The 12185-nt window shown below is 38.7% G+C and overlaps 1 protein-coding gene across 1 annotated transcript in view; it reads right to left on the bottom strand.

Moving 5' to 3' along the window:
* LOC118533091 (beta-galactosidase-1-like protein 3) overlaps nucleotides 1–12087 on the bottom strand; it is a 98568-nt gene extending 86481 nt beyond the window's left edge. The window contains exon 1 of the mRNA XM_078057509.1: nucleotides 11944–12087. Within this exon, the coding sequence (XP_077913635.1) occupies nucleotides 11944–12087 (144 nt within the window). The remainder of the gene's footprint in view (nucleotides 1–11943) is intronic.
* Nucleotides 12088–12185: the final 98 nt, after the last annotated feature.

Raw genomic sequence — 12185 nt, forward strand, 5'->3', positions numbered from 1 at the left:
TACTGGGTCACAAATCAAGTCTCAACACATATCAAAAGATTGAGCTTATTCCCTGCATATTCTCAGACCATAATGCTTTAAAACTGGAACTCAGTCACAAGAAAAAATTTGGCAGAAATTCAAACACTTGGAAGCTAAAGACCACTCTGCTCAAGAATGTTTGGGTCAACCAGGAAATCAAAGAAGAACTTAAACAATTCATGGAAACCAATGAGAACGAAAACACATCGGTCCAAAACCTATGGGATACTGCAAAGGCGGTCCTAAGGGGGAAATACATAGCCATCCAAGCCTCACTCAAAAAAAATAGAAAAATCCCAAATTCACCAACTAACTTTACACCTTAAAGAACTAGAGAAAAAGAACAAACAATACCTAAGCCACGCATTAGAAGAGAAATAATTAATATTAGAGCAGAGATCAATGAATTAGAAACCAGAAACACAGTAGATCAGATCAACGAAACTAGAAGCTGGTTCTTTGAAAGAATTAATAAGATCGATAAACCACTGGCCAGACTTATCCAAAAAAAGAGAGAAAGGACCCAAATTAATAAAATTATGAATGAAAGGGGAGAGATCACGACTAACACCAAGGAAATAGAAACAATTATTAGAAATTATTATCAACAATTATATGCCAATAAACTGAGCAATCTGGATGAAATGGATGCCTTCCTGGAAACCTATAAACTGCCAAGACTGAAACAGGAAGAAATTGACAACCTGAATAGGCCAATAACCAGTAATGAGATTGAAGCAGTGATCAAAAACCTCCCAAAAAGCAAGAGTCCAGGGCCTAATGGATTCCCTGGGGAATTCTAGCAAACATTCAAAGAAGAAATAATACCTATTTTCCTGAAGCTGTTTCAAAAAATAGAAACAGAAGGAAAACTTCCAAACTCATTCTATGAGGATAGCATTACCTTAATCCCCAAACCAGGCAAAGATCCCATCAATAAGGAGAATTTCAGATCAATATCCCTGATGAATATGGATTCCAAAATCCTCAACAAAATCCTAGCTAATAGGATCCAACAATACATTAAAAGGATCATCCACCATGACCAAGTGGGAGATTTATCCCCAGGATGCAAGGGTGGTTCAACATTCACAAATCAATCAGTGTGATAGAACACATTAATAAGAGGAGAAAGAAGAACCATATGGTCCTCTCAGTTGATGCAAAAAAAGCATTTGACAAAATACAGCACCCTTTCCTGATTAAAACTCTTCAGAGTATAGGGATAGAGGGAACATTCCTCAAGTTCATAAAATCCATCTATGAATAACCCCCAGTGAATATCATCCTCAATGGGGAAAAGCTGAGAGCCTTTCCCTTAAGATCAGGAACACGTCAAGGAGCCCACTCTCGCCACTATTGTTCAACATAGTACTAGAAGTCCTAGCAACAGCAATCAGACAACAAAAAGAAATAAATGTATTCAGGGGCACGTGGGTGGCTCAGTCGTTAAGCGTCTGCCTTTGGCTCAGGTCATGATCCCAGGGTCCTGGGATTGAGCCCCGCATCGGGCTCCCTGCTTAGTGGGGAGCCTGCTTCTCCCTCTCCCACTCCCCCTGCTTGTGTTCCCTCTCTCATTGTCTCTCTCTCTCTGTCAGTTAAATAAATAAAATCTTAAAAAAAAAAAAGAAATACATGTATTCAAATTGGCAAAGAAGTCAAACTCTCTCTTTTCGCAGATGACATGATACTTTATGTGGAAAACCCAAAAGACTCCACTCCCAAATTCCTAGAACTCATACAGCAATTCAGTAATGTGGCAGGATACAAAATTAATGCACAGAAATTAATTGCCTTTTTATACACTAACAATGCAACTGTAGAAAGAGAAATTAGAGAAATGATTCCATTTACAATAGCACCAAAAACCATAAGATACCTCGGAATAAACCTAACCAAAGAGGTAGAGGATCTATAGTCTAGGAACTACAGAACACTCATGAAAGAAATTGAAGAAGACACAAAAAGAGGGAAAAACATTCCATGCTCATGGATCGGAAGAATAAACATTGTTAAAATGTCTATGCTACTCACAGCAATCTATACCTTCAATGCCATCCCGATCAAAATTCCAATGACATTTTTCAAAGTGCTGGAACAAACAATCCTAAAATTTCTATGGAATCAGAAAAGACCCCGAATCGCCAAGGAAATGTTGAAAAAGAAAACAAAGCTGGGGACATCACATTGCCCGATTTCAAGCTATATTACAAAGCAGTGATCACCAAGACAGCATGGTACTGGCACAAAAACAGACATATAGACCAATGGAACAGAATAGAGAACCCAGATATGGACCCTCAACTCTATGGTCAAATAATCTTTGACAAAGCAGGAAAAAATATGCAATGGAAAAAGACAGTCTCTTCAATAAATGGTGCTGGGAAAATTGGACAGCCAATTCTTGCAGAAGAATGAAACTCGGACATTCTCTAACACCATACACAAGGATAAACTCAAAATGGACAAAAGATCTCAATGTGTGACAGGAATCCATTAAAATCCTGGAGGAGAACATAGGCAATAACCTCTTTGACATCGGCCACAGCAACTTCTTTCAAGATACATCTCTAAAAGCTAGTGAAACAAAAGCAAAAATGAACTTTTGGGACTTCATCAAGATAAAAAGCTTCTGCACAGCAAAGGAAACAGTCAACAAAACAAAGAGGCAACCCAAAGAATGGGAGAAGATATTTGCAAATGACATATCAGATAAAGGGCTGGTATCCAAGATCTATAAAGAACTTCTCAAACTCAACACCCAAAAAACAAATAATCAAGTCCAAAAATGGGCAGAAGACATGAACAGACACTTCTCTGAAGAAGACATACAAATGGCTAACAGACACATGAAAAAATGTTCATCATCATTAGCCATCAGGGAAATTCAAATCAAAACCACACTGAGATACCACCTTACACCAGTTAGAATGGCCAAAATGGACAGGGAAAGAAACAACAAATGTTGGAGAGGTTGTGGAGAAAGGGGAACCCTCTTACACTGTTGGTGGGAATGCAAGTTCGTACAGCCGCTTTGGAAAACACTGTGGAGGTGCCTCAGAAAATTAAAAATAGAGCTACCCTATGACCCAGCAATTGCACTCCTGGGTATTTACCCCAAAGACACAGATGTAGTGAAAAGAAGGGCCATATGCACCTCAATGTTCATAGCAGCAATGTCCGCAATAGCCAAACTGTGGAAAGAGCCAAGATGCCCTTCAACAGATGAGTGGATAAAGAAGATGTGGTCCATATATACAATGGACTATTACTCAGCCATCAGAAAGCATGAATACCCAACTTTTACATGAACATGGATGGGACTGGAGGAGATTATGCTAAGTGAAATAAGTCAAGCAGAGAAAGTCAATTATCATATGGTTTCACTTATTTGTGGAACATAAGGATTAGCATGGGGGACATCAGGAGAAGGAAGGGAAAAATGAAGGGGGGAATCGGAGGGAGAGATGAACCATGAGAGACTATGGACTCTGAGAAACAAACTGAGGGTTTTAGAGGGGAGGGGGGTGGGGGGATTGGTTAGCCCGGTGATGGGTATTAAGGAGGGCATGTACTGCATGGAGCACTGGGTGTTGTACGAAAACAATGAATTGTGGATCATCACATCAAAAACTAATGATGTATTGTATGGTGACTAACATAATAAAAAATAAAATAAAATAATAAAATAAAATAAACAATGCTCACCTAAAATCTGAACCACTAAAAGAAGGTTCTCTTTTCCTTCACTTTCTGCCTTTTAAATTATGTCAGGCGTTCCTTGATGCCTTACAAAGCTTTTTAAAGTAATGGAACACCAGAAATTTCAATCCAAATGGAAGCATATACCAAGTGACAGCCCTCTGTGTTTGTGGGGTTTTGGGTTTTTCAGTATTTGCTATCTTTCTAGGATTCTTTGTAAACAAAATTTCTCCTTAGCATACTAAAAATTAAAACTCTAGCATAAATTTTGCCACCATCAGCATGTCTGTGAGGTGTTCTGTTCCTTCCCTCTCCTTGGAGTCTCTCATGTTATGTGTTGGGCAGCAATAGGAAACCTTGATTACATGTTTACAAAGAGCTAAATACATTTAATTACTTATTTTAGAATTGCAACAACCCCGAACTCTTCTCTCTCCTAATATTTTGTTTTTCACACTTTTAAGCAGAATCATTAATTCCAATGTCTTTTGCATATGCATTAAGCTTTGAAATAAAAAATTCTTCTTTTTGTGCATCTTATTTTAAAAAATTATTAAAATAGAGAAAAATACTGCAGTTCCTGACTCCTGTTTCCTGATAGGATCTATACTAGCAAGTCTCCCAGCCCAACCCCAAAAATATGCAAAGATGTAATGGCCAAGTTAGCTGACCTGGTGTGGAAGGAGACAGTGGACCAGTGACAGAAAGGCAGGCAGCAGACAGAAAGAACAGAGTGGGGAGTGGGGCAGAGGAGAGCATTTACCTGGGATTTGTTTTTCCCTCCCCTACTGGTCCAGCTTATTGCTACCTTTTTGAAACTCTGGAGTTAAGAAAATAATGGGACCCTGTTTCCCACATATTTATTTTAGGAGAAAAGTTTCAAATGTAGCATTTTACAATAACAGTTTAATGTGGTGATCCCTTGGTGTCCCAGGGTTGCACTGAGTCAAGAGCTGTTTTTCAGATGCAGATTGTTAACCTGCCAGGTGCCCTGCATTTGTCTGCCAGCCTTCTCTTGCTCTGGGCCTCATTCAGGGCTTCTTGACATGAGTTCTGTTAGTAATTAACATGCTTACAACATAGGTCCATTTATGAGGACCGATCCTATTAGTGAATACAGTAAATATAAAGCTCTTAGAACAGTACCTAGCACTTAATGAACACTGTATAAATGTTTGCAATTATTGCTATATATTTTAATAAGTGTCAGAATGAAACTTGCTTTCTTATTGGACCACATGAATTTTAGAATTACTCTGATAAATGCTATGAATTCTTGGGATTTTGGTTGGAATTACATTAAAGTGTACATTAATTAAACTTTAATAATATTAAGTCTTCCAATCCATAAACATGGTATGTCTATTTATTAAGGTCTTCTTCTTTGTATTTCAAATGAAGTTTATATTTTTCTCCATAATGATATTGCACATTATGTTGGCTTATTTCCAGAAAGTTTATGATTTCTGTTGCTATCATGAACAATATCTTTTTCCTATGACATGTTATAATTGCTGCTTGCTGGTGTGTAGGCTCTTGAGTAGGTCTTATATTTCAGCCTTGAATCTAGTAACTTATTAATTTCTAATAGGTTGTTAATGGACTCTCCTGAGCTTTGTATAAAGATGATCAATTACAATTCTGCCTTTTATATTTCAATGCTTTTTTCTACATATTATTTTTGTTGTTGTTGTCTTGTTGGCTAGGACTGCCAACATAATGTTGAACGATGGTAATAGTGGAGCTCCTGTGTTTCTCCAGAATTTAATGTGGCTATTTTTCCACAAGATACTTGGTAGAAGATTTGTAGATAATATTGATTGTTAACCTGATGAGAGTTAAATCTGTTGTCCTGGGGTATATTGCCTTCCAACAAATTCATGGTCTGTTAGCAAGGAAGAAAAGGGAAAGACTATTGAATAGAAAACAATTTTGCTGTCATTATAGCCAATCCAGTAATACAAAAAAAAAAAAAAAAGGAAAATAAGATTAAGATGTTAAAAAGTAGACAGAAACCATCAGAATTTGCAGATAAAACATTTAAAAGACAACTGACAAACTTACAAGTGATGAGTGTTAGGAAGGTGGCAAGGATATCTAGACAATTTGTGTCCACTAGAAACAATGATTCTCAAACCCAGCTGCAAAATGGAATCATCTGGAAAGCATTTAAAAATCTCTGTGTCCACCAGAAGATCCAAAACAATTTTGGAAAAATAACAAGATTTGGAGACTCATGTTTCCTCATTTTAAAACTTAATACAAATTTACAGTGATCAGGACAGTGTAGTACTGGCCTAAAGATAGACATAAAAGTGAATGGAACAGAACTGATAGTCCAGAAATAAACTCATACATTTATGGTCAATTAATTTTTGGCAAAGGTTCCAAGACAGTTTGATGGGGGAAAAACAGTCATTTCAACAAATGGTGAGGAGACACATGGATATCCTTGTGCAAAAGAATAAAGTTGGACCCCCAAAATTAACTCAAAATGTATCATAGACCTAAATTTAAGAGTTCAAACTACAAAGCTCTTAGAAAACATAGAATTAAATTCTTTATAACCTTGAGTTAGGCAATAGTTTCTTAGATATAAATGACATCAAGCATGAACAACAAAAGAAAAAAATATAGATATGTTGGGCTTCATTAAAATTAAAACGTATGGTGCTTCAGATGATACTATCAAGATAATGAAGGGGCACCTGGGTGGCTCGGTCGGTTGAACGTCTGACTCTTGGTTTCGGCTCAGGTTATGATCTTATGGGTCATGAGATCAAGTCCTGTGTTGAGCTCACGCTATGCACTGAGTCTGCTTGGGATTCTTTCCTTCTTCCTCCCATCTCCCTCCCCAGGTGCAATGTACGCACACTCTCTCTCTCCAAAATAAATAAATAAATCTTTTTAAAAAGAAGAAGAAGGAAAAAGAAAATGAAAAGAAACCCCCAGAGTGAGAGGAACTATTTGTAAATCATATATCTGATAAGGGACTTATATCTAAAATATACAAACTCATAACTCAGGAATTAAAAATAAACCAAATTTTAAAAATGATTAAGGGTATGTCAAAAGATTTGAATAGACATTCCTCCAAAGCATGTAAACAAATGGCCAATAACCACGAAAAATGCTCCACACTATCATTCATTATCATCATATCATCATTAGAGAAGTGCAAATCAAAACCACATTGAATTACTAGTTCACAATCACAAGGATGACTAAAACCAAAATGACAGCTGCTGATGTTAGTGAGGACATTAAGATATTGGGACCCTCATATATTCCTGGTGGGATTGTAAAATGGCACAGCCACCTTGGAAAAGAGTTTGGCATTTCCTCAAGATGTTAAACATAGAGTTACCGTATGACCCAACAATGCCACTCCTGGAAGAATACCCAGGAGAACTGAAAATACATGTCCACACAAAAACTTGCACATGAATGTTCAGAGCAGCACTATTCATAATAGCTCAAGAGTGGAAACAATTCAAATGTCCACCAACTGATGAAAGGATAAACAAAATGTGGTCTATCCATACAATGGAATATTCTTCAACCAAAATAATGAATGAAATTCTTTTTTTAAAAAAAGATTTATTCATTTATTTGAGAGAGAGCATGCTCAAGAGTGAGTGCAGGGGGAGGAACAGAGGGAGAGAGAATCTCAAGCAGACTCCATGCTAAGCACAGAGCCTGATGCAGGGCTCAATCCCAGGACTCTGAGATCATGACCTGAGCTCAAATCAAGAGTCAGATGCTTAACCCACTGCACCACCCAGGTATCCCATGAATGAAATTCTGGCACATGGTACGACATGGATGAACCTTGAAAACATTATGGTAAGTGAAAGAAGCCAGTCATAAAGACTGAATATTATAGGATTCTATTTACATGAAATGTCCAGAATAGGCAAATCCTTGGAGATAGACAGTAGAATAGTGGTTGACAGGGGCTGGGAGAGGGAGGAAATGGGGAGTTGGTGCTAATGGGTAGGGGGGCTATGAAAACATTCTAGAGTTAGATGGTAGTGATGGCTGAACAACTCTGAATATACTAAAAGCCACTAAATTTTACACTTTAAAAAGATTGATTTTATGATATGTTGTGTTTTATGTTTGTTCCATAAAACTGTTATTTAAAAAGAGAAAGAGAAAAAAAGAATGAAGTGAGCCTGTTGCCTGAAGGATAACAACTGGCATTACTTGTTGCTAATGAAAAAAAAAACTCGAGCTTTCAATTAAAAATTAGTATTTTGGAAAACTTGTATCCACCACCAGTAGCTTGACAGCTCCTCAAATTTTGAAAGACTTTTCCTATGATATTGGTGGTGATATTAATGACTGTGGATTTTTTTCAATGATCACTTGGATCTATTTGACAAAGTCTCTTCTTTCCAGAAGATGTGGGTTCACTCTTCCTTTCCATGGGTTTCAGTAAGCAAAATATCAAGAGGAAATGTCTTGCTTTTATTGAAAGGACTCTTACTGCGAGTGGTGTAATCAAGCAGAGAGGCACCCCAGCTCCTGCAGGGACCACATATGAATGTGGAATATAAGAAACAGTGCAGAGGATCATAGGGGAAGGGAGGGAAAACTGAATGGGAAGAAATCAGAGACAGACAAACCATGAGAGACTCTTAACTATAGGAAACAAACTGAGGGTTGCTGGAGGGGAGGTGGGTGGGGGGATGGGGTAATTGGGTGATGGGCATTAAGGAGGGCACGTGATGTGATGAGCACTGGATGTTATATGCAACTGATGAATTACTGAACACTACATCTGAAACTAATGATGTACTATGTGTTGGCTAATTGAATTTAAATTTAAAAATAATTACTGGATTTTTTCTATTGGATAATGAAATATGTCAATATTTTGAAGATTGGAATAACTCTGTGAACCAATGCATGACATTACCAGATCATGCTTGAGTGAAAGATCCATGCCAAGTCAGACCAATGGATTTTAAAGTAACTGAGTTCAAGAAGTTTATCTATATGATTTTAGATTCCACATTTCTACTAATCTTTAAGAAACTTCTTGTAAAATTTTGGTGTAATACCAAAGAAGAATATCCAAAATAATTTCCTGTGAAGACTATTAAAATACTTCTCTTTTTCCAGTTACAGATCTGTGTTAAGCTGTATTTTCTTCATATGCTTCAACCAAAACAACATAACACAATGGATTGAATCTAGAAGCAGATATGAGAATCCAGATATCATCTATTTAGCCTAAAGACATTTGCTAAAATGTAAAACAATGATATATTTCTCACTGAATTTTTAAAGTATACTTTAAAAAAATTTTTAATAAAAAATGAGTTTATTTTTAGTGAATTAATAATTAAATATTTTTTTTAAAAACTCAATATCTACACTATACTCCATACCTATCAAATCAAATCCTTTGGAGGTGGGACCTAAATATTATTTTTATAAACTTTCCCAGATGATTTCAATGTGTAGCCAAGTTTAGAACTAGTGCCCTAGTGCCCTAGAGCAATGTTCTCAAGTTTTGGTCTTTATCAGCATCACCTGGGGAACTTGGTAAGACTATGAGGTGTAGGCTTCATGCTACTTCAGTAAGCCTGGACCACTATATTTTTTATTAGTTCTCCAGATGAGCTGATACAAACCAAGAGTGAAGAACCACTATCTTATACAGGTCAAGAGTCTTAGGCCTTTTTCTTAACTCTATTTGGATCCTGGATCTGTTATTTAACAAAATCTCTTCTTTCCAGAAGATGTGGGTTCACTCTTCCCTTTCATGGGTTTCAGTAAGCAAAATATCAAGAGGAAATGTCTTGTTTTTACTGAAAGGACTCTTACTGCAAGTGGTGTAATCAAGCAGAGAGGCACCCCAGCTCCTGCAGGGACCACTGCCTGTCCTGTCTACCTGAGGAGCCTCCCTTCTGGTCTGTGCTGCACAGTCATGGAGGGTCTGTCACCTAGTCTAGGGGCAACAGCTACTAAAGTGACCTCAGAGGATGGTTCTCTGATGGTTAGGTGACAAATGGATCTACCACTCCTGTCTCCAGAATACAAGTTTCTCTATTGGGTTGGTTTTATAGTATCTTCAGAATTTGGAGGCTGCCACTCAGGATTTCTCCTGGTCAGTCAAAACTAGTGAGACCTTTGCTCATCCAGATGTTAGTAAGCCGGGGATGGGGAGTCAGTTATCAGCTGGACTTCAGGTGGCAGGGAGGGGCTGGACCTGGATGCAGATGTCTGTGCCCTCGGTGGTGTTACACTGGCACAGTAATGGAGAGCAAGTTATCACCTGAGAGACAGCAAGTTTACAGAGGGTAACAAACATGACCTCCCAGGCCCCCATGTTGATTAACTTTCTCTCCTTCCATGGATTTGTCAAAAACTGAGCAGAGCTTGTATTTTCTGTATAAATTTAGGTTGCTTAGAGTGTGAGAGAGAAATGACTTCTAGAAACCAGCCAAGTGTTTAGCAGATTACAGAACAGTTTCAAGTTCTCCACTCCCTTCCCAGATAGATTTGTGTTCCTAAGGTTAGAAGTGTAGGAAGCTTATGGACTGAAATATTGCCTACTATACAAAGACATCTGTATGATACAGGAGAGGACAGACTTCCCTGTCAGTCCTCAACCTCTTCAACCTGCCCCTGGAAGAACAGAACAGGCATTTAGTCCTCCTGTTTGAGCTTTTTTGGCAGAATCTACATGAAAATATTCAGTGTCACTAAATTTTGCTTGAGTATCTCTTTGCCTAACACTGATTGACCCTAAAGACACAACAATTAAAGAAGGACAAATATTCACACTGCAACTCATTTGGATAGAGAAATTGCATTTAGGCTATTAATTAACCTGGTATTTCACCCAAGGAACTAACGTCTGGTTATCTGGGGGAAAAATAACATTAAATCGCCTTTAAAGCTTCTTCCAGTAGGATAAGATGGATTAGGTAAGAATATTTGACTGGCCTGAGTGTTGTCTACATTACCCGGGATCCTAAGGAATCATGAAGACCAGACACCAGTAATGAGCTGTACCTTTTATAACATCACACCATATTGTGCTTGTTTGTTTATAGATGTAAAGGGAGTAATATTTGTAAAAATGTAATGTGATTTTTCTTTTCAGTCTACCCCATATAGGACTTTAACCCCAGTTTACCCTAGGAATCCATTTATCTGTGAGGATATTAGAATTTCTTTCAAGAGTAGTACAAAAAAGAAAGAATAAGCTATTACTGTTATTCAGAAGGAGGATCATGCAGAAGAAAAACAGAGTCATAGACTATTGTCTTGAAAGAAGATTTCCCAAATTCTGTCATCTTTGCCTTTTATTTATAAAAGGTTGATCCCCAAGGCTCCCAACTCCTAGTGCTTTGCTGTAAGGCAGGGAAAGCATCACTTCTGACTAGGAGAACCTTTTATGCTCTGTGGTGATGTTTCTCACCTGGAGGGATTTTGCCCCCAGAGGAGATTGGGTAGTATCTGCACACATTTTGGTTGTCATAACTAAGGGGGTTGTGCTACCAGCATCTAGTGCATAGAGACCAGGGATGCTGTTCAACATCCTACAATACTCAGGCAGCCCCTGCCACACAGACTTTTCTGGCTCAAAAGAATAATAGTGTTGAGACAGGTTGAGATCCTGCTCTAGGATAAAGGTGCTCAAAGTGTGGTCCTCAGACCAGCAATATTAGCATCACCTGGGAACTTGGTAGAAATGCAAATCCTTGGGCCCCACCCCAGATCTACTGAACTAGAAATTCTGGGAATGGAGCCCAGCAATCCATGTTTTAACAAGCCCTCCAGGTGATGCCCACACTAAGGCTTATGCTCTATGGAAGTCAGAGGCTATGACACAGGACCACTGATCCTTTCCAGCTCTGGGTGATGGTGGGTGGGGAAACAAGAGATAGAGAAAGAAACCCTGCTGCCAGCTTGCTCTTTCCTCCTTGGCAGGTTTGGACTGAGAGACGTGGCGGTGGAGTGGAAAGTGACGGAAGCACCAAGCAGGGAGATCATGCTCTCCGACCTCCTTGGGCTGTGGAAGTCCTGGTCCACATGGGTGCTGCTGGTCCCCCGGCATTTGCAGATGCAAAGAGCGGACTCAGGATCTTGATTCTGGGAGGAATGCAGCCTCTTGTACAACTAGCCTGAAGTCTGGCTGTGATTCCTTCTGGTCTTGGCTTACAAGTCTCAACAGCTCCTGATGCAGTGCCAACTCACCTTCATGGTGACCCAGTCTCCCAAGTTTCCCAGAAGCCTGTCAGCTAACCCCAGGGCCAGTTTATACCATGCTGAAATTTGCAGCAGCTTTAGAAAGTGAAGTTCCACAGATCTCCCCTCTGCCTGTCCAGGCAGTTGATGCATCTCCGACACTTAAATGGCTCCCTGTGTTTTCATTATGGCTCAGAAGGTTTGCAGTGCCCAGAGGACAGGGAGTACAACATGGACTCAAGAAGAGCTGC

The sequence above is a fragment of the Halichoerus grypus genome, chromosome 11, assembly GCF_964656455.1.
Source record: "Halichoerus grypus chromosome 11, mHalGry1.hap1.1, whole genome shotgun sequence".
Taxonomy (NCBI): domain Eukaryota; kingdom Metazoa; phylum Chordata; class Mammalia; order Carnivora; family Phocidae; genus Halichoerus; species Halichoerus grypus.